This window comes from Argiope bruennichi, chromosome X1, assembly GCF_947563725.1.
Source record: "Argiope bruennichi chromosome X1, qqArgBrue1.1, whole genome shotgun sequence".
NCBI classification, from domain to species: Eukaryota; Metazoa; Arthropoda; class Arachnida; order Araneae; family Araneidae; genus Argiope; species Argiope bruennichi.
In genome coordinates, this window is record NC_079162.1 from 34,168,362 (window position 1) to 34,193,135 (window position 24,774).

Below are 24,774 nucleotides of genomic sequence, written 5' to 3' on the forward strand. Positions count from 1 at the left end.
AGTCTCACGCTTCTGTCTTCAAAATTTTAGGTGGTATTTTTAAATATAGACAGAAACATCAATTTTAACTATTAATAATTAACTAACTGCAAATTTATGTAACATAGGAAAACTGTTTATATGTAAGAATTTTTCTGTATATCAAAGGATATTGATCCATAGGATATCGTTCTGAAGGTTATCGTTCAGTCACATAAAAAAGGAATGAGAAATTGAGCACTTAACTTATCTCAGAGAAATAATGCAAATTTAAATAAATGAATAAATAAAATTCTTTTCTTGCAGTTATATGTGCAATATTAATCTTTCCTTATAAATTACTTATTTCAGTGAAGAGGAATCTTTTCAAATGCTCTTGATATACACTGTATGTTATTATAATACAGGTGTATGTGAATGTAAATATTGTGAAAAGAAAGCAACTCTGTATAAATGTCGCAGAAATGCACTTTGAACTAGTTTTGTAAACAATTCAATAAATGTATTATGTAACCATTTTTTTAAAAAATTAATAAGAGTTAATAAATTCATTCTCATATTCCACCATCCTATTAACCTTCTGCAATATTTATATCATTCCTGAAATATACAATGAAAGACTCATTCAAACATCCTTTTGAGATGTTGAACAAGTGGTCTAAACCAATGAAATTGTTTTTTTTTAATATCTGCAAATTTGTGTACATAGAAACTTGAAACTTTGTGTATGCATAGATAAACATAAGAGAAATGTTTTACTAACTGACACTTTTTCACTATTAAGCTGTATTAAAATTTAATTAAAAATTTTTTTGGTTATCAACCTTTATAAATGCTAAAGTGTATTCATGCAATTGCTCACCTTGTTTAATCAAAATGTGTAATTGTAAGTATGTGTCAATGCAATGTTTATTTTGCTTGCTACTACTTTCTACTTGTTACTACTTTTTGATGATTCCCATCATATTTAAATGTACATATACTGTCGTCACTCAGGTAAAAGTCACCAAGTCCCAAACTCTCAATGTGAATTTGCATTCCTGCGAAACAGAGATGTCCTTATTCTTAAGTCCACTTAGTGGTTTTTAGCAGGTTTACTGTCGATGTTATGATTACCTAATAATGCTGAAAATGGTAAGATACTTATTATCAGTAGCTCTTGAAAGTGAACACTGGTGTCAAAATAACCAGATAAGTTGGTAGTAGTTATTGCCACAGTGTGAAAGGATTTTTCGATTTCAAGATTTTTCGGAACTATAATTGGTGGTTGGATGTTGTTTCCCCAAATTCATTCTGGACCAAAGGCTCAAACAAGATGAGTGCTGTGCTATTAATTCTTCTAATGGCGCCAAGCTGGTTAGTAATCGGAATCAAAACTAAAATATAGCAGCTTTGTTGATGCATTTGGTTCAAATAGTTCACTTTGAAAGCAAGAATTTCTTGAATACAGGCATTCGATGATAACAAACAGTGTTTATTGAATCACAGAAAAAGTACTGTAACTTCTTATACCTGTGCAGATCTTTTGTACCTATACATAATGAAACAAAACTGTGCTTATGATTGGGGACATTTAAGGACTTCTATACTATCAAATGCTTATACCTTTCCTTTTTTCAATGAACAGAAGTATAGTGACATGATTAAGGAAAATGAAAAGGGAGTAGTATTATGAGTGTTTCATTCTTGTTATAAATTGTACTAAATTCAAAGAATTCTAGGAATAAAAATTCAGAGCAAAGCTTGGAGAATTAAGTTTATTTTGCTTAGAAATATAATAAAGGTGTTGATAAAATAAATGCTTGTTTTTGCAATAATTGCTTGTTGCAATAACTTGTTAAACAGATTATGTGGTGAATATCATATGCAGTTCTAAAGTAATTATTTAATGCTATGTTATAACATGCCAATCTAAATAACCAGAATCAACTGAATTATATTCAAACTGTTGTATGTAAGTTACAATTTTTATTTATTTTAACACTCACACCGACCCAGCTTACCCAGTGAGGAAAGTAAATGCAAAGTTTGATTGTATACATGCATTGTCCAAAATTGGGTTATGAATAAATGAATAAAATAGTAAAAATTACTAGTTATTCACTTAAGGATTGAAGAATACCGTTCATCTTTTGAATATCCGAAAACAAATACTTTAATTTATAAATAGAACAATATTTAACACAAAACAAGAGCTAAGAAATAATTTCAACAATTTAGGAAATATATAATTGATTATACATAATTTTACCCTTACAAATGTTGAATTAAAATTGCTTTGTAGACAGTTTTTAACATAAACCTAAATGTTCACGGAACTAAATAACATAAATAATTTTAAGTAGTTTACTGTCTAAAAGTATTTAAACCTTTTTTAAACATTAAAGGCTAACCATTACTGGACCCTTCAAGCAGTTTTGATCACAACATTCCAATGATCCAGCTATCAAGCACTTTTGATCACAGCATTCCAATGATCCAGCTATCAACAGTTGGCAGAACCTAAGAAGGTTTTGAAAATTGCAGCTGCTATGATAGATAAGCATTTTTGGCAAATAAACTTGCTTTAATGGGCATACTAATTTTTGTTTTTATAGTAAAATATAAAGTATAAAATTATAAAATGACCTCTTAACTATTCCCAGTATAACCAACTGGCTCAAAACAACCATTGCCAAAAGAGAAGCATTCTAAAACAACAGTAAAACTAATCAAAAAGACTTAAAATCCCAGTCAGTAAAAGTTTCAGTAAAAATTTCTTCAGATATGGTTCAGTTGATTATACGGAATTTATTGTTGCTCTATAGGCCTTTTAGACACTCCATGTTTTTCTGCAAATTTTTAATGCTGTACTGTATACTCTTCCATATGAAGCCTAGTAGATAATTAAACGTGTAATGGATAGCACCACCGAATCGATTGAATAAACACAAAAGTGAATCGTCCCTTTTAAGGCAATCCGTGTCTAGGCCGAGAAAGTTTACTGTAATTTTCCAAACTTCAAAACTCGTATTTAAACCGAAATAAAGATTTTAAAAAAATCATGGGTCCATTCAAACATGCCGCCCTGAGAATGAAAATCTCACCAAGCAAGTTAAATGTGTTTGATATTTTCCAATCAAGTCACTGTAAAGTAAATCGCTAAATGCTAACGCCGGTAGTTTTAACAATGGTAGCCCTATTTAAAGGTAGGTAGCACATTTTTTCCCCATTCATTTGTTGTCTTGTATACTATCTGTTGTATCTATTCTGTTTTTGTTTGAAAAATGTTGTTTATGAGAAGACCACCACATGGTCTTTCATCCCGTGATAATAAATTTACATCTGAAGAATTTTTCCTGCCATTAGTTTTCGCGTAAGGAGGTGGGGCGATGTATGTCCCAACCCATATAGGAAATGAGAAGCTTCTAGTATGATGGTTTGTTCTTGCCATTCTGATGAGTATGGTAACGGAATGTAGCTGAGTTATCCTCTTTAATGACACGATGTTCCTCCCAAGAGAGGAGTTAAAACGTGGCTATTAATGACGAATAAAACTGAACTGGAGATATTACTTCATTGCTGTTGGGGCGTCCAGATCATTTACTGAACGGATGATTTCAGGGGAGGTGGGTGTAGCAATGCTTTTGCGGTACGTTCTTCCGCCGCTCAAAGGACTTGATTATTACACAATACCATTCCTTGACTCTTATTAGCGTTTGTTACTTATCGCTTACATTAGAAACATAAAATTAGATTCGTAGTCTTTTTTTTTTTTTTTTTTTTTTCCTCCTTCAAATACCTGGAACGCATGTATATCCATGACAGAAAATGGGGAAAAATTCTTCAATTAATTCTTAAACCTGACATTTTTTTATAGTATTTTGATATGGGTCATCCTTCTTTAAAACTTCAGAACAAAGCTAGCCATCTGCATTCTATCAGTAAAATCGTACCATCCTCCAGGGGTACCATGGGAAGAAACAGACTCTCTTTATTAGCACAAGCGTTTGTAATTATTCAGTTTTTACAAAGAAACCAAACACAAAAGCCGTTAGTGGCCACTAAGTGCAGCAGAAAGTATCACTGTAAAAAAGTCTTCCTTGCCTAATTGTAAATTATCCCACAAGGGAATTCAAGGAATCTTAAATGTATTCGTCATTCCACAAATGCTGTACACGAAAATGAATGTTTTGAGAAATACAGGGTGAGTTTTCAAAAGGAATGGTAAATTAAAAGGAACACTCTGATTTTCCGAGAAAAAGTAGTGCATTTTGTTTAAAAAGAAGAGAATGAAAAACTATCATGGCTTCTCATAAGCTGTGAAGTTACATAAGGCGGGGAGAGGAATATCTTTATTTTAGCAATTCCGCTTGACATAAATTTAAGCGTGACTTTTCTGCAAATACGTCTGCATTTTTGAAATTTTTTCTTCTTACGTTTTTGTCATTATACATGCATTCATTTTAAAATGCTAGTATGGCAGTTTATAGAAAATCCATTAAAAAAAATTATATGGATAAGAATTGAGGATTGAAATTAATAGTATTCAGTCAAAACAAAAAGCAACTAATTTACGAATTCAATTGCTGTCCCTTATCCACAAACCTTTGATGGACAGTGAGATATTTTTATCCGACGTTTTTCCATTTCAATAATTAGTAAGGAAATTGTATTTTTGACGGGTGATTTTTAAAAAAATATATTCATTCTTTTGCAGTAACCATTTACTAAGCTAATCATTTTCTTTCACTTCAGATTAAAAAATGTGTCATCATTTGAAGGAATTAATTTAAAATTATTTTTAGATATTCTAATTAATGTGAGAAGGAGACATAAGTCTCTCATAGTCTCTGTGAGAAGGAGATATTAGTCTCTCATAGTCTCTGTGAGAAGGAGACATAAATTCACACCTAGAGAGTTAAATTCTAATCGGAATTAATGAAAATAGGCTTCCAAACATCTCAATGAGTGAAAGTGAATGTTACGAACTATTCGGAAACTAGTATTCAGGCACGGATTTTTATAACTTTTTTTTTCTTCTTATCTTTCTTCTTAAAGGTTGCATAGAAAACACCCACAAAGTAAGTTAAACGATTAAAATATTTTCACTTTTCAATTGTTATTTTTATGTGCTAATTATTTACGGTATTCTATTATTTTTTGTGTATGTTTTGGTACTTTCTAGGTTAGCCGAGCGTAAATTTCGCCAACATCACATTTTATTCAAAACTTCTCAATTCCAAACTCGAATAAAAATTCAAAAACTCTCCGCTTATACACGGAAATATAACAGAAGAACGACCGATAATCTATTAGGTATAATATTAAAATTTTACTATAAATCAAAATTTTTGTGTCTTTGCAAGTCATGTAAACCCTGAATCTTATACCGAGTCATATTCTTTCTAGCTGTATTGCCAATCTTTAGCAAGTTATTTACTTTAAATTAGAATGTAGTGCCAGTTTATTCAGTTTTACACTTTAGAAAGGGCTAATTTTGCACGGAGATCGCCGAGCATAATACCTGGGTTGTCATCATGTACTTGACCCAGAGTTACGATATAATTTTAAGATAATTTAAATTTACTATTTGTTTATATACTTTTCAAACCTTTGTATTGAGCTTTGCTGGATCACTTGAGCATGCTGCTGTAAGCGAATATATATAATATTGTATTGTATTTTATAAAACATACTTTATTGGAAATTAACTTTTACATGCCCTTTGTTTATATATTATCCGATAAGAATTCTTCCCAATTCAAATGTTGAAAATTCCATTACACCAGTTTCACAGTTTTGTAGAATTTTTAATCTGATAATGAGATAGATTTAAAAAAATAATTTTTGTGTTGTTAATTATTTATAAAGCTGTACAAGGTTCAACCTGGATTAGTAGTTATAATTTTTGAAGTGTAGTTATGTAAAAGTTTGTAGAATAGTATTTTCATTGTCTAAAAGTGGGTCGAAATTTCAGTTTTCTTCCCCTTTCGAATTGCTTTGATTCAAAATGCATGTACTGACTTTAAACAACATTGTAACAATTTTTGTGTTATTGAATGCTTCTTGCAATAGTAGTAGTAGATGCTTAACTTTCTTATTGATTTCTTACTTTCTTTTTATTTAAATTTTTGTTTATTTCACTGATTTATACAGTTATATTAGCAGAAAAGCAAAGGTTACTGCAAATTTAATAAAATTTGGACAAACTAAATTTGACAGATATTAATTGTTTTTCTTCTTATGTACAGCCAAATGGAAGATTTGAAATTAATAAGAAAATTTGCCTCAGTATATCAGGACATCATCCTGAATCTTGGCAACCTTCCTGGTCAAGTAAGTTTCACATAAATAACATTGATTTCAAATACAAGGCTACTATAAAAGATTCATTCATTTTCAAAACGCTATATATTATAAACGCTATGCTTTTAAAATACGCGTGCATCACTCATATTGTATGTGTAATAAGTGTTATACAAATATGAGTAATATATGGAAATAGCCGGGTTTTGGCACACTCTACAAATGCTCATTCTTCGTCTCGTGGGTAGCGTGACATATGTCCAGGCAGCATTTAAACTCGTTCCACACGTTTTGTATAATAAACCTGTCAATGGTCATCACTGCAGCATTGTTCCGTTCCTTGAGCTCTTCTAATGTTTGTGGTAATTGAGGTACATAAATAAGATCCTTAATGTGTACCCAAAGGAAGAAATCATAAGGCATGAAACAAGGTGACAATTGAGGATGACTTCATTTTTTTTTCCTTGCCCCCCCCCCCCCCAATACTCCCAGTCCGCCGATACAAAAACTCATTTTTCAGGTATCGATGATCTTGAATATTTCTATGTTGAAGTGTCCAGTATTATTGGAAGGCAAAAACCATGGAATTATTAACCATTTGCGGAAACAATCAACTGCAACATGTCCAAGTAGTTGTGCCAATCAGTCTTCTTACCGAAGAAAAACTGTCCTTACATTTTTGTTTGTGAAACAACACACACACACACACACACACACACACACACACACACACACACACACACACACACACACACACACACACACAATAATAATAATAATAATAATGATAGTAAAAAATATTCACCTTTGGTGAATGTCTTTTAGTTGTCACAATTGAACGTTTAATTTTCAGTGCCCTAGAATCACACATGACACTTTACCTTCCCTTTTAAATGGAATTCAACATCATCACTAAATTTCAGCGAAATCATTATCCTCCAATTCTTTCTTCATTTTGAAACAAATTTTAATCGATGGACATGATATGCCGGCTTTAAACTTTAACATTACTGCTTGTCCTTGTACCTAGAATTATGAAGGTTTTCAATCAGCGCGGTGGGCAAACGTGGGAGGAAAAAGTAAATAGTATCTTTTTGAAAAAGTATTTGATGAGAGATCTACAAATGTTGTATCTTTTTTTTTTTTTTTTTTTTTTTTTGAGAAAGTAGAAAGCATTAGACCGACAACTGAAGACAATTAATAACAGTAAGATATGGGGGTTTTGCAAAGTAGAGGGAAGGGACTGTAAAGGACCAAAGGACACATTTTGGCTATATAAAGAGCTTCAAGTAAAATCTATACTAAAATTAAAAAAAAAAAAAAAAAACACCAATGGCCGAAACAAAATAGTGACTAAAAAAAAGAACGATAACACTCACAAAAACAATATGGTAACCAAATACCAGCTGCCGGATAAATGAAGAATAGTATTAAAAACATTTCGTAAATTTGACCGAGAAAAATTATAGGCGAAATCCATACGCATGTGCAAAATGTCTTGGAAACTGCTGTAAAAAAAAATTAATTTGGACATTTTTTATGTATATATTTTCAATATTAGAAGAGATAGTTCCTGAAAGTGTCACTAAATCTCTAGTAAAGTGGTCGGTTGATCATTTAGGATTCACTTTTAATGAAGGCTCTTGTCCAGTTGGAGAAAGTGACATTAGATGTTGAAATCGCTGCAGAGTAGCTCTTCATATTTATAGACTTAATGAATATGATTTTCGTCTTAGAGAGACTGTTCGCAAAAACTCTCTTCAACCAAGGTAGCTTTGAGAACCGATGTTAGTGTTCTTAGATAAAGCGGCCAAGCGGCAGTTAAAAATAGTGGCATTATATAAAGGCTTCCCAACTCCTCTACCTCAGCACTTGTCTGTAGTGGTCAAGTGAAACGGATTGAAGAAAGTTGGAAAGGAACTATGCCCTGTTGCGAACAAGATTTCATATTTTTGCTACTGTGTTGGCTTCAGACGGTCAAGTTCAATTATACCATAATTATCCTGTGACACAGAAGGCACACATGTAAAATTTGTTGAATGTGTAAGAAAGTGAGTTTGCTTATTTTCATATTTTGCTCAAGTTTATTTATGACTGTAATACTTTTGAAAATGGATGAATCTTTCATAGTAGTTTTGTACTGGATTAAAAAAAAAAAAAATTTAAAGCTAATATTGAGAAAAATATTTCATGAAATTGTAAAACTACATCTGCTCCCCCCCCCCCCGAATCTTTTATAGTAATTTTGAATTGGATTTTTAAAAAATTGTAAAATTCAACGTTCCCCCCCACCCGAATTTTTTAGAGTAGTTCTGTATTGAATTAAAAAATTAAATTGTAAAGCTAATATTGGGGAAAATATTTTCATTAAATTGTAAAGCTGCGTCGTTTTTTTCACCTTTGTTGATATCGAAAATTGTGTTTAAACTATTTGATTTTATTGTTTGTAATTTTTTCATAAATAACTTTTTATAAAAAATATGATTATAAGAAATAGAAAAATTGTCTATTAACTTTTGTTTCATATTCGTATTTACTGTATAAAAACGCATTCCTCCCCCCTCTTAAATATATGCTTTTATATTTTTCTTATCTTTCTTCCTTAAATTTTTATTTTCCATCTGTCTTGCTTTAAAACTTGTTTCTGAACTATTTTAAAATTATTCAACTGTAACATTGAAAATTTCAAATCTCTAATAATAATTAATTGAATGCCATTGCAAGACATGATATATTTATTTACTTTATATTTTGACTGACCAGGTAATCCAATTATAATAAAATTAGTAATTTTTCTTTCCTTTTTTCCTTTGAAAATTCTCACTCAGTATTCTTTGTACAGTATATAATAGTGTATTGTACAAAATATTCTGCATACTTAAAATTACATTAAGATGTTTGATAAGATACATCGTATTTTTTGAATAGCTGCGATGTGGATGTAATGTATATAACTTATTTTTATAGTAAGAACAGCTTTGCTTGCCATAATAGGCTTTCTTCCTACACATGGAAACGGGGCTATTGGTTCTTTAGATTACACTCCTGAAGAAAGAAAACGTTTGGCCTTGAAGTAAGTTTTCCAGTTTGGGAGATATTAATGTTTGATATGTAAAATTTTTATTCATTTTGTTGTATATGGTGGTTCTATGTGGTAATGTAATCTTTTTCATATTGCATTTTTTATATTAACCGTTTAAGTGCGGCGAAGCGCTATCACGCTTCTCTTGTTTAGTGCAAAAATGCATAGAAGCGTAATTGCACTGCTGTTTATTACTATAATTTTCGCATTAAGTGAGAGCAATTGTATTCATATCAATTGTGACTTTTATTAATATAATTTAATTGTGATGTTTGATAAGACTACAGTTTACTTCGAGCATTGTTGATGTTATAAAGAAGAAATTATTTTTTTCCCTCGTTTCATTTTTTTTTTCTTTATTTTGATGCTTAACTTATTTTCACACTTGCTTTTCAAAAATGGTTTTACATTGTCTGCTTTTATTTTAAATTCTTTATTTCTGGAGAAGTTAAACAAAAAAAAAAAAAGTTTTGTAAAATGTTTTTCCTTTTGCTTTGTTCTGAAAATTTTGTGTATGCATGTCTTTACAATATTCGATCAACAAACTCCTTAAAAAAAATTCTAGCAGTTTTTATTGAAAAATTTAGTTGTAGATAGCTAATTGAATGTAGCTTCTAAAAAGAATTATCTGTATCTGTCATGTGATGCTGTAATGAATGTTATTAAAATTTCAAATCTTATTTTATAGATCACAGAATTGGAAATGTCCTGAATGTGGTTACATAAAAGGATGTTTAAAAAGTCCTGAACCAGAATCCTCCAAGGAATCAGATGTTCAGAAAGTAGAAACTGTGCCCCTATCCTGTGTAAGTTATAAATATCAAGATAAATTGTAAACTGAATTTTAATATTTTTCAATGGAAAAACTATTTGTATTTATGAAATTTTTCTTGTGAATTTATTGATTTTGGAGAATATTTTTATCAGCTTCTGTAAAACTTAGATATTGAATTTGTCAAATTTCGTACAATATTAATAAATAAGAATAAGCTCGTATTTTTGTATTTGAAAATTAACTCAGTTATGTTTTAAAATGGAAAAAATATAAAAACCTTCTTGAAAATACTTAATTCTCAAATTTTTAAATATGAATTATTCAAATGATTTTAATAATTGCTTAAAATTTTTACTAATGTAAATTTTATATGAAAGAGAATTGGAATCTTAGATAATTATTTTATGCATAATATAAATTATTTTTATATGGAATGCATTTAATCAGTATGAAATATGTTTAAATAATTATTTTTATCTGTTTTAAAAGACGAATAACAATAATATCTAGGATTATTAATGAAGATGTGTCAATAAAGCCATTCTTCTGTGAAAAATTAACTATGATTATTCTCTTCTTATTTGACATTTTTAATCTGGGAAGAGTACAGTAAAGCTATTCTGCCTGTTTTGTTAGTTTAAATTCAACTTCAAAATAATGTAAAATTAGGTCTTGTTTTCTGGTGAACTGTCTAAGAAAATCTGAATTTATTTTGAAGGAATGATATTACAATTTATCAAATCCTGCGTATTTTTTATGTATTTGTAGTTTTAAATATTTACCTTTTGTTAATTAAAGAAAACAATTTCAGTGTTATCAAAATAACAAATAATATAGTTGTTCTTATGGTTTAAGGTAGATTAGCATTACGATAGTGTAAGACCGTTTCGTTAATGAATGGTTATAGTATGCGTTTCTACGCGTCTCTGAATTACTTTGACTTTGCTAATAATTAGAGGCATTTTTTTAAGAACATTCCAGCTAAATCTTAAAATTTCACTCTGAAAAAAGTCGGTCGGTTGGATGGATTTTTTTATAGATTCCGTTTAAGCGCATAATTTGTAGATTATTTATTATTATTATTATTATTATTATTATTATATGAAAGCTTGCGAAATACCAGTTTAAGTAGAAACATGACACTGTATTTAAATAAACCACACAATTATTCTTATCCTCATGATTTAAGGATTCATTTCCCAAAGAGAAATTGACGCTGAGGTCCGCAAATAGAATCAAAGTTTTGCGAAAAGCTCTCCTGGAAGGGGGGGAGGCTTAGATTTCATATGATCGTCCGAGGAATAGTTGCGCGGAGTTGATTAAACAGCTTTCTTTTGCATATACACTCATGTCCAAAATTAAGGTCACAAACATAAAATCTGCGAAAAATGAAAGCTATTCACTATGTTGCCATGAAATTTGGCAGAGAAGTACACTACAATGGAAGAAAGAACATAGACACATAACAACATGGAAAAGATTGTAATTGGGAATTAAGAAACCGGGTATATCAAAAAGTGTTACATTATGAATCAGAGATAAAACGTTTTTCTCGGGGAAAGCCTGTCTAATATGGAATGTGACCACAGTGCACTGCTATACAGTCTTCACAACGAGCTTTCATACTGTTTATGAGGGTGTCAATAAATGCTTGGGGCAACAAAGCCCATTCTTCGAAAAGCGCGACCTTTAACTCTTGTAGGGTATTAGGAGGGGGGTTACGATGTGCAATGGTTCTTCCGAGACCATCCCAAACATGGTCAATAGGATTGTCATCCGGAGACCTCGAGGGTCAGTCCATATGTATAATATTCTCTTCCTCAAGAAAATCCTCAACAATCTGGGCTCTATGTGGACGCTCGTTATCGTCCATAAACATGAAGTCTGGGCCAAAAGCACCCCGGGACAACCTCACATAGACTTCAAGGATCTCATCCCTATATTGACAGTACCCGCATCGAAGACGTGCAGTGTTGTAAACTGCCCAACATTATGCCACCAAATCGGTCGATTTCTTTTACGTAGGAGGAATGATAGCGAGCTCCTCGTTCTCTCCAGATGAAGATTCAACGAGTGTCACTCTGTGTGGTAAATCTCGACTCATCACTGAAAAGAACACGCCCCCATTCTTGCTGTGCCCAAGACTGATATGTTAAGCACCACAACAGCCGGACTTTTCTGTTGGATGCAGTCAAAGGGATGCACTCAACTGGTCGCCGGCATAAACAGCCCTCTCTGCTAGACGTCTGTATACTTTTTGTCTGGAAATTATTATTCCAGACCCAGCAGCAAGGTCACGAGCAATTGAGGAGCCGTTGTCAGCCTATGCCGTCGTGCGCTCAATGCCAAATAGCGATCGTGTGCAGGTGCCGTTGCTCTGTGACGGCCTTGGTCAGCCTTCTGGGTTACAGTACCACTTGTTTGGAATTGATTCCGCAACCTGGATACCACTTTCGGTGCCACTTGTAACCATCGAGCCACCTCCGCTTGAGACTACCAGCTTCAATCCTGCCAACGGCTCTCCATTTCAAGGAATCGTCTAAACGATTATGAGAACTCATTCTCACTGAAAACAGATTAAATTTTTTGTTTTATTGCAATATTCACAAAATTGCTGGCAAAAATCCCAGATGCCTATACGGGCTAATTTCAGTAGTTCCTCAAAAACTAATGCTAAAAAACATTTTTTTCCCACAACAAAGGTTAATATCGTATTACCGGTCCTTCACAATATATAAAATATAATTTATTTAAATTTTACTGGTAGCCATTTAGAATTACTTTGAAAAACATTTTTGTAACCTTAATTTTGGGCATAAGTGTATTTGCTTAAAACTTTTTGATTTTATTTCAAATATATTTATTGGATATTTAGGATTTCCATTTCATCAAAAATTAACTCTGAATTCATTTTTTCGCTTTGCAAACCAAAAAGAATTTCTCACAGAAACGAAAAGGTTTTTAAAAATATCTTTTAAAAATTCTTGTTAATTTATCAGATTACCTTTTCATTTTAATTTGTGTTAGGATTTATAAGTTTAAGATCTTTCTTTCTCTCTCTCTCTCTCTCTCTCTCTCTCTCTCTCTCTCTAAGTGTATAGTAATATATGTGTACAAAAACATTTTTTAGCACAATTTTGGTTCATGACATTCTTTGTGACTCTCTTCCCACTTTTTTTTATTCACGCATTTGCGATTTTGTTTTCATCTCTAAATGATTTTTTCTTTTAATGACTCATAAACCGTTTTAATAAAAGTTTTTTATGTTATTTTCTAGTTTTTAGTCTTTATTTTTTATGGTATTCATTATGCTTAAAGCATCTATACCTTATTCGAGAGGCGGACATGGTCACGCTGGCGCTGCAACGCCAAACGCAAAGAACCACATCAAATCAGCCAGCTTTCTTTAAGTTACGATATTCTAAACAGTCATATAAAAATGTCATTGTGAAGAAAGTTATCTTTTGTTGGCATTCTAATTTTCTAATTGGCAGATAATTTTATATATTTAATATTCTTCTAGAATAGTAAATACTGCATCATAAATTAGTGACTTTTGTATTATGAGAATAATTTTTAATTCTAATCTTTAATATATTCTAAATTTATTTCTTAGATTCTGATAGAAATACTCTTAATAAAGTGTAATTATAATGCGATTACTCAATCACAATTATAATGCGATTACTCAATTTCTAATTTGTCTTATTAAACTTTATCTCACATTCAATGCATATCATTGCATTGTGTCTTAATTTTACTATAATATTGGTGGATTTTCGATAAAAACAGTATTCTAATAAACGGAAATATTAACAAGACAGTGTTTGAAACTTTACTTTTATTATTTTCTGCTTTTTACTCTTTAATATATTTAATTTCATGATTACAAATATTATGAAATTTTCGAAGTTAATATTTCTCTAATTAATTTCTAGATGGTGTCCCCTCTGTGAAATCAATTTTTAGTTAAATTTATATTACTTGATAATTAAGAGCCCTAAAATTATTAAAATATTCTATAGTCATCTGGATTCAATAATAATATGAAATTTCTAAACTCTAGCACATGAGGAAATGAGTGAAAAATCGATTAAATAAAAACATTTTAAAAGGATGAAATGAACACTAGTAAGTATTGAATAAATCTCAGTTATGATTAGCACCAAGAGAAAAGTCCTCAAATCAGTCCAAAGACAATGCAAGAAAAAATGAAATTCATGGGAAGTCAAATTTAGATTGGTATAATCTCAGTGAAAAAAGTAAAATAAAGCAACATTTGTTTTAAAAATATATTTTTATTTTAGAGAATATCGAAAATTCACTTTTAAAATATATATTGGTTACTTTCAAAAATACATTGGGATCATTCTTAGGCTATTTAACTGGTGGAAATGATATAGATAGTGTGTGGATAGTTTTGCTCTATTGTCATAGTCATTGTGATGTTTGAAAGAAAATTTGCTTATCATATAGCTATGTGGTAATTTCTGATGCTGTTTTTAATAGAGCATAAATGCTTCCAGTATTGTATGCAATTTGTATTTTTCATACAAATGTTAGCAATAAAAGATTTATATTATCTAAAAATATTTGAATTAATATCTGATTTCTTTTCAGACTGATCTGTAGTTGTTGGTTAATGTATCTGTTAAATATGCCTGTCTTTTAATTCCCATGTTTGAAATTTTGGAGTAATTAGAAATAAAAAAATCGCAATACATTAGCCATTTTTTTCATACTTAAGCTGTCTATTTTTTTAAATGATTTTCAAAATAATTGACATGACTTTAAGCAGAAGCTAAAATGGTTCGCCATTCTAATTTCCTTTAAAAAAAAACTATTATTGTTGTATATGTTCTTTTATAAGTTAATTTGTTCATATCTCAGGTTAACTGTTTCTACTTGTTAAATATTGTTTGGATTACAAACATTAGATGAGCTCAATTTTTTGTCTTGAGTTGTTTGTTAAAATTATTATTTATTGCAGGTGAACGGAAGCACTACTGCAGAGACAGAGATTCCTTACCACCAAAATACACATTCTGAAGAAACTGCTGAAATAGAAACTATTGAAACAAATTTTATCCATGAGCAGTGTAAAAACACTTCTAATGTTATCTTCACTGAAACAGCTGATGTAATGAATTTACCTGATGTTGAAGGAACACCTGAAAATGCACGTATCATACGACAGCGAAACATAGCTCCTTCTCAGTTATCGGCAGAATCTGTACAGTCTGATAATGCGAGATCTATGCAGTCTTCTACGGATAGAAGTGTTCATAATTATGGTTCTTTGATCATGATATGGCTAATTTTAGTTATTATATTCCTTTTGATTGTTAGACGATGGTTATTCTATGATTATTCTCTTTAATTTGTTATGTGATATTTTTATATTAAAAATATTTTCAAATTCTTTTTTATTTAATATGTATTCTTTCATATTAAAAACACATGGCAAAAGCTAAGAATTTTCACAAATAGCACAGATATTAACAGTAAAATAGTTTTGCAACTTCAAAGAGCACAAGTACACCAGCGTTTATAAGAAATAACTGTAACCTTACCTGATATATTGTCATTAATTGAATAATATGGAAGTTTTAAATAATTGATGACCATTTGTTTATTTTACGGTTTCTTTCTAAGATTGTGTTAAAATGTTGCTCAAATGCAAATCTTTTATTTTAATGATAGTTCAACATTCGCCTATTTTTAAAAGCAATTGCTGTTGATATAATATATTAATGTTCTAGCAGTGTTAAGTTTACTAGATTATTCATTTCATTAAATGTTGCTGAGATTTTTTTTTCTGGCCTAGGTAACTGGGTGCTTTTTACCATATTGTGAATAATAAAATAAAGTAGGAGTGGAAGTTATATTGATATCATTTGATCTTGTCCTGCAATCCCCCTCGAGTAAAAATAAATAACGAGTAGTAATTTCGAATTTATTTATGAAAACTTGTTGGCCATATAATTAAATAGTGTCAGTCATTATCTATGCATGGGATTAAATAAATCTTGCATTGAATACGTATATGGTAGAAAAGTGAGATACGAAAATGATTTAAAGGCATCCATAATCTAATTAAGGATATGAAGATGCAAAAAGTTTTTGTATGTGAAAGAAATATTTTGGGTACTTTATGCGTAAATTATCAGAATGAAACTTCGACAGATACTTGAAAACCTTTTGCTTGTCTTTTATGTTAATTTAAAAATTCGAGATGGATGTCTCTTACCGTTTTTCTCTTATAATTATCCTCAAAATGATAATATATTCCTTCCCTTTTAATTCATCCACTTAGAAGTATTGACAAATTTAACTAAATAAACAGCATTTTCATTCATTAAAATGCAAGCAAACGTGGTATAAATCATATTTTCTCTTACGAATTCGAGTACGTATGTCGTTTTGCAATTTATTAAAAATTTAAGAACTCAAAAAACAGGCGTGGTTATAAATGGCAGTTAAGACACAATAAAGATAAATTTGCCACTCTTTAGAAACAAATGTATAAAATATATTTTATTGTAAAACATATAACAAGTATAACTAAATACTATACTCTGATTTTCCCGGGGTTACAAATCGAAAATTTATTTTCTGTTTTTATTGGTAGAAATAACTTTTCTAGAAAACAAAGAAAATAATATTAAAGTAAGTAATGGCACATCATAGAACGGTAGTTCTATGATGTTCCATTATTTCATGTTATTGCACTAATGAATTATGTAAATAGTGACAAATAGTCATCTCAAAATTTTGGATGGACGAATTTTTGAAATTTATAACGAATAAACTTGTGCATCCTTTAAAAGTTCAAATATTTTTTTAAGTATGATTTAAAAGAAAAAGTTGGTGCATATAAACAAGGTAAATGTTTATAAAAGGTTATTGGCGGAAATCGATCGCAAAATAATCATGAGCAGGAATTACATGTCAATCCTTGAATTATTCTCCTGTTCAGTCATTGGATAATAACTATTAATTTTAAAAGCCTCGTATTTGCTTTTTTGGCAGTTTATCTGAGCGATGATTAAAATTTTTCATCGCATGTATTAGCACATTGCATAATATTAAACGAAATGATATCAATGATTCAAAAGACAGCATGAAAGCAAGAAGTTGAACTAGATTTGTTTCCATTCGATGCTATGTAAGAAAAGGATTAAATTGATTTCACATTACATTTTCTATTACAAATTTGATGACATATAGTGTATGTATACAGCACGGCTTGAAAAGGGGATTCATCCTCACTCAGTAGTGGCAGAACCTTAGTTTGAGCAGAAGGGAATGTGAACATGACTCTACATTGCCATTCAATGGATTTGTATTGATCTGTGTATATACAGTTAACCTTTAACCAGTCAATAGAATTTTTACTGATGGCTCAGTTCAGTTGAGTTATGCTTGCTATTTGGCTGCTTTATCTCCACTTTTCTTTAATCTAAATAAAAACAGTTGTATTAAGTAGAAGGTTCATAAAGGTTGTTAGGAAAAGACGATTAAAAAATAACCAAATCAAAGGAAAGAGATGACCAGAAATAATTCTTTCAAAACCATAAGACGAAAATAAGCAAAAACTTGTCCAAGAAAATTTAAGGATCAGATATTTGATAATGAAATCTGTTTTATTTTTTTAATTATTTTTTTTTCTCACTGTGTCTGAATTAAAGCACCAAGAGAAAGAAAGTGGCACCATTTCTTATCACTTTTGAATTTGTTAATAAAAGCGTATCTTTTTTTTAAATTTTATTTTACAACGAAAGAGAATATGTTCAATATGGTCAATTTCTTTACAAGCAGGACATTTGGGATATTGAAGCGAAACAAGTTTCTGTTATTTTGGTCGGACGACGTGGGGTTGTAAAAGATGAGTTAAGGATGAATTTCTTATTAAAGTAAAATGTTTAATGTAAAATGAAGCTAGAATTTTGAATCTGTGACTTAAAAGAATTTGACCGGTTTCTCGAAAAAGAAGAGGGATTGGTGCCTGCTTTGGTAATTCTGGGGCAAACCGAAGTGCACATCGATATATAATTTCTAGAGGTAGAATCCTTGAATTTGAGGAAGCACAGAAAATATATTCCATTTTATTTCTGATTATTGCCTTTAATATTTTTTAGAGATAGTGGGATCTGGCAACCTAAGACTTGCCAGCTATTACTTTAATGGAATTTAGTTGTCGTAAAGATTTTTTTCCCAGGAAGTTGAAATGATAGTTAAACGAATGATTTGAAGCAAAATGAATGTCAATGATAGTAAGCATAACACTCCAAGGGATTAGATTATCTACTAATATGAAAATGGCTATCCCAATATTTCTTTTTATTTGAAAAACTTATGGCTGAACACTTTTCCGGTTTGGAAGTATTGGAAAATGTCATATCTTGCACCAATTTTATATAAGGGTTTCTGAATGTTATTACCCTATCCATCTTGCTGTTGGAGCCTAGTAGAAAACTGTCGTCTGTATGCACATAACAGCAAACTCCAGACGGCATTATTCCAAAAATATCATATGTATAAACAATATTAACAGTAAAATTGATTAAGATGTTTGGATAACACTGCTCGAAATGCAAGCTTTGCAGGGATTTTCCATAGAGTATTAGATTTTCTAGGGATGCATGTGGTAACAAAGTGCATTAATGATGAATACTCCTGGAGTGTTCTAGACAGAGAATGCATTGATTGAAGTCGTTATCCCAGTACGCCCTACGTATTGTCTGTCGGATTTAAATCCGGGAAATATGCCATCTGCTAGATTCTTCCATCTTCATAACAATTCATTAATGTCGTGCGATTGAGAAATTTTATTTTCATTGGACATATTATTACTGATTGCAATCCTGAACTACTTGACATGAAGATCAAAAACCTCTTTTCTATATATTTCAACCTTTGTAACTGCATTGATAAAAATGTGTAGGTCAATGTGACCATTCAAAATGATTCCCACTTTTACCATAATCCCACATCTTAATACCAATGCCTTTTACAAACGTTTTCAGTCGACTTCGTGTGATTTGCTCCATTTAAATGAAAATCATACCTCCAAACAAAAAGGAACTCGTCAAATAGGAGAACACGACTCTAGTTCATAGTATTTTTTTAATCACGATTGTCTCTGTGCATATTCAACTGGGTGCATTTAGCATCTAGAGTTAAAATGAGGGATTTCCTTGTAGTTAATCTTTTTTGCAAACTGTCGCTCATAAAATATCTTGATAGTTGAATTCTTGTAGCTACAGTAAACTCCCTTGCAATTTGTGCTTACATTAGTTTCCACTTCTTTTGACGAATTAATTTCCCAGAGTCTGATATGGTATATTTTTGACCTTGTCATTTTGACTGAAATGCATCTTGTTATTTATTTAATTTTTTGAGTCAAAGGGTTTTTTAAAATTCAAGACAGGTCAGGAATCAATATTAGACTTTTATAGATTTTTTTTTATATAAATGAATATCAAATTACTGAGAGGTATATAAAACATTTTTATTATCCATCTTAAGAAAGCTAATGCAATAGCGTCTCGTTATCCGATATCTGTCGGGAATTAATTAATAATTCATGAATCGAAAAAGATATTTCTTATTTTCTCCTATTGTTAGGCAGGGGTAGGATTGTGTTGATGTCCAATTTTGCTGTATTAGGTACAGGTTGATAATGATTCAATGGTAGCTGATTCTTTTCCCGGTATTCAGTGGATATCGGCTCATGAACTTAACAGATATTGGTAACGGATGCTAATACGAATATGATTTCAAATTGAGATTTCGCTTCTTTGAAAGAAATATTAATGACGATGTGCCTGTGACCTTGATCTTAACAGTGATTAACGGGTGGGTGAGAAGAGGAAAGGAAGAGCTTTGCTGATATAATTAGTATAGGAGAAAGCGAGAATTCTTCCGTGGAATGTGGCCCATTACATGGTTGGGCATGAAATACATATAGTTTTTAAAAAAACATCACGCATGCTATTAGCGTTGTCAAAGCAGAACGACAAAATAGAAAATATAGACCTGATAGTTAGTATCATATTGATAAAATAAATCATCTGATCGAAAACGAATAAGATAGAAAAGATTATCAAACAAGTTCAAAAACAGATACCGAGTACCTGATATTCTTAGTCTCTATCAGTTTTGTATACCTGAAACTTATGCGTTCTTGATACAATGTAGCAAGTTGACAGAGAATCATCCAATTCTAGATGGGAGTTAATTTCAAGCCCAGATCTACTTGTTGCATCCAGACGGCGATTTGTGTTTTACTCAATTAGTTTCGGTTGTATTTTCCTATATTTCTGTTACTGTAGAACAGTGATGCACAAATAACATTAACAGGCTAAATGCTATTGAATCCGCCTTGAAATGTACTTAACTGCAAGAGAAAATCTCAAGTATGATATATTTTTAGAAACTTAACCCCCCCCCCACGCTTTTGTGCTTGCACCATGTGTTTTGATTTTGCCAAAATAGGAATGACTTGCAAGATGACGGAGAAAGTATTAATTTTTTTGCTAATCATTATATAAAACTATTTCTTGTTCGAGCGCAATAAGTAATATTTCCAGTTTCGAGGAGCCTTTTGTTGGACATAATGCCAACGGTAACTCTACCTGCTTTATTATCAGAGATCTCATGTTATAAAATTCAATATAAAGCTCTAAATGCTAATTGAAAATTATCATTTAGCAAGCAGTAAGCAAATAATACCAACAAAACTAGTGACGATGAGTGGTGGAACTTCAATTTTCCATCCAAATTATGTCAGTAAAAAATAGATTGTAATGTTTAACCAAATAGAATGTGTTGGTTTCCATGGTGTCAAAATTACCATATCGATTTCATGGTATGCGAACAACTGAAACTCATACAATGAACTCGAACAATGAAAATCATATCCATAAAGGTTGCGTTATAGAATTTTTTTTTTACTTTCGCCTAGTTAAACTCTAGGTGTAAGCCAGTCTACCATAATGTGAATTATCCAATTCTTTGGACATAAGTTTGTAAACATATAAAGGAAAATGAAATGAGAACGGAAAAGTGGCTATAATTTAGTGTATTTTTGTGTAAATGTTACGATAGTGATGTGTAGCGGTAGAGCAGGAGATAAGAAAGAAAACACCTATTGAAGAATGGACTTACTCTAGGTAATCATAGAAATACGTGTTATGCGCTAGTGGTCGGCCAACAGTATTGTCTAGTAGGCAATTGATTATTACTACATAGGCGTCTGCATTTTGTTTGCGACTAAGAATATCAAGATCAACTTGATATTTATAATTTTCTAGAGGTAGAAGGTATAGAATTTCGTTTACTGCATCGGTGAATTAAGAATTGTACTGAAAAACTTACTCTTATTGGCACTTGGGCAGGACTGACGCAAGCGTTTTCGCATCCTCTGCAGTAACTTTGCTCTATGAAAATGCACGGCCACTCGCACACTGAACACATTGATGAAGTTTTGATGGACATTGTTGGAACACCCACCATATAGCACCGATCTTTCATCATGCGACTTTGAAATGCTTGTTACGCTGAAAAAGAAATTAAAACGTTGCCTTTCTTACTCGGACATCAAAGTCATGAACAGTGTTTGAAACTAGTTCAAACAACTTGTACGAGCAAAAATCCACTGCTTAGTGAACCAGTGAGGTAAGTACTTGTATAATTTTGCCGGTCCTTTTTTTAAAAATGAACTAGCCATTTCATTCTGTTTTTTCTTCTTCGTTTTTATTTGATCTGCTCTTATAACACCAAGAGTTGTCTGTGTCATTTAACAACAGGCTGGAAAATTATGAGGGCTTTCTCAAAACAGTCCTTATGTCAATTAATTCAAAACTGGTAAGGGTCATAAAGGAGAAAGCAAATATTATTTGAAACCCTAATTAGATTTTTCGTAGCCTTATTATTGTTTATGTAATATATGTAAAATTTATTTCACTGATATATTTGGGGGGAGGATGCTATTTTAACAGAAAATAATTGAATAAAAACAACAACATTTTCTTTGTATTTGTTTATATGAATTGAAAGCAAATCTCACACTTAGAAATACCTCTTTGAATAAATGTGAATTGCATCCTCCTTTTGAAACGTTATAGCCACTACTATACAAACTACAAACAATGCTACAAACGTTATAGCATTCTTACGAGCATGTAGCATTTTAGACAGATCTGAAAGAAAAGATAAATATATCTAACAAGTAATGGATAAAATCTTTTAAGACAGATTTTTTTTTTATTAAAAAAATTTAACATTGAGAATATAAACGAACAATCCTTTAATTTGTATCACTTTAAAAGTATTATTATTTCAGAAAATATTAATTTTATGAAATTAACTTGAAATCTTTAACGAAATTTGCTAAATCTTTATTGAATAAATAATGATATTAAAATAGATAAGAATTATGAAAAGAAAAGTTTGAAACAATATTTTACTAACTTCTAAAAAGTAAAATTAAATATTTAGGTTATCCACTCTCATCACGGTCCAATTTATAATTTCTAAACTTTTAGGTATAGGCATATTTTTCCAAATAGAAAATAAAATGCTTTCAATTACGTAAAGAATTATATTTTATGTAGTTTGAGTCGATAAATGTACCATTGAAAATATTACGATATCAATAATTTTATTCAATTCTTCTGTTTTATCAGTCATATTTAGTTAAACACTCTTAATATTCTAAGATTTTAAGCAAATAAATTTCCACTTTTCTGCTACCAAAACTGTTCGAGTTATGAAAATCTGAATTTCGTTATTTCAAATTGATCAACAGCCGCTTCGAACAAGCATACTTTTAACTAGAGGTGATTTGATAGTTGTTGGTGAGGCGATTGAAATGGTCTAAATTCGTGAGAAATAGAAATATATAAATAATAATGAATAAATATAATGAAATATAGATATATTCAAACCTAACTCAGTTTGGTTATTTTCAGCAGTACATTTATTGACTCAAATTAAATAGAATATTTCTTTACATTATTTAAAATATTTTTTTCCACTAGATTTCTAACTAAAATTAATTTCAATTAGATTGAACTTTAATGATTAGAAATTTGCTATTGGGCCACTACTAGAGTGGACATCCTATCATCATAGTAATAGAAAAATTGGGATAGAAGCAATCTAAAACTTATTTAATCCAACGAAAAGTATTGAAGTTATGAGGAGGCATTTTTAATATGATTGAATATAAAAATAAAGAGCACATTTATAATTTAAAAAAGCCTTGAACCTTATGTATTTAATATTTAGTGAACACATACTTTATGCTTTCCTGAAAATTCTGTATTCAAAAGTAATTAATTGCTTTTAGAAAAAAAGTAAATACCTTAATGGGGAAAAAAAAATGAGCATAGAAGTTGTATTTGGAGAAATTTCCGTTGATATGTTTCTCAAAACATTTTAAAATAACTATCTAAAAAATATGCGTTTTTTAAAATTAATAGGATTGTTTATTTGCACTTTCAGAATGTTTTATAATATTAATTTCATTAATTAAAAAGCAGTGGCTCTATAACGCATCATCCAAACCACATAGTTTTAGGTAATTTTAAAGTAAAAAAAAAAAAAAAAATCAAATTATCAATATTAATAATCAATTATCAATATCAAATTATCAATATTAATGTGTAGTATCAATATTAATAATCCATATACGTGTAATATGATCTGATGCTTCAATTTAAGTCAGATACAAAAATCTTTCTATTTAGTTCATTATTTATGCATCAGCAGTAAATGAATATACCTTAATTAGTTGATAAATTGCTTTCTATTTTCACTTATAATAAGGGAGAATGTTGTAATTTTGACCGATTGTGCATTTGACCACTTTTGTGTGTGTAACAAAAGTAACAAATTTGAACAGTAACAAAATTTGAAAGTTTTTGTGTTTAGTAGAAGGATAAACTTACTTAACTTACCGCTTACTCACCACTTACTTAACTTACTGCTATTTTAAAAATGCTTTTTTTAATGAATAAAAATATTTATTCGATTTTACTACTAAAAATTGAGAATTACAAACATATTCTTTTGCCTTATAAGACTTTTTTTTTATTACAAAAAATTAGTGCACGGATACTATACACAGATTATAATCCTAAAAATGAATTAAAGAAGCGTAAATGTGAAACTGTACCATGTTGTACCTTTGGAAACAATTATGTGCTGTTTATTAGAACAGGTCAGAGATATAATATTTCTTATTTAGAAGAAACTAGGGATACTTCATCTAAAATTATTTTCCTAGATTGTGAGGAAGATGGTAATTTGTTTATGTCATCTCTATTTGCCCCATGATCATATGGCTTATAGCAATAGATATATATTCTAACTTTAAATCCGTCGTAATGGACGGTAGGTAGGTAGTTGAGGTTTTTGAGTGCAAAAGCCAAATTTGACCGTACTGTGCCAAGCGTACGGTTTTATCGTAATGGTAGGAATTAAATAGGTTTTGGGAATCCGAAGTAAAATTCCTCTCTTTTTATGTTGCTTACTTGCTACATATAAGAATTCCCAGATAATTTTCAATTAATAATAACATAGTCTAATAAATTACCTTTTATTAACACCTACAAAATGCCGAAAAAAATAGTGTCACTCA

General features: G+C 30.5%; 1 protein-coding gene across 2 annotated transcripts in view; it reads left to right on the forward strand.

Annotated features, from left to right (window-relative positions):
- Positions 1-15,548, forward strand: part of LOC129958500 (ubiquitin-conjugating enzyme E2 J1-like) — a 33,696-nt gene extending 18,148 nt beyond the window's left edge. For both annotated transcript variants that reach the window (XM_056071020.1, XM_056071019.1), the window contains 4 exons: positions 6,213-6,297; positions 9,235-9,340; positions 10,038-10,155; positions 15,115-15,548. In XM_056071020.1, coding sequence (XP_055926995.1) covers positions 6,213-6,297; positions 9,235-9,340; positions 10,038-10,155; positions 15,115-15,504 — 699 coding nt within the window. In that variant the 3' untranslated portion in view covers positions 15,505-15,548. The remainder of the gene's footprint in view (positions 1-6,212; positions 6,298-9,234; positions 9,341-10,037; positions 10,156-15,114) is intronic.
- The last annotated feature ends 9,226 nt before the right edge of the window (positions 15,549-24,774 follow it).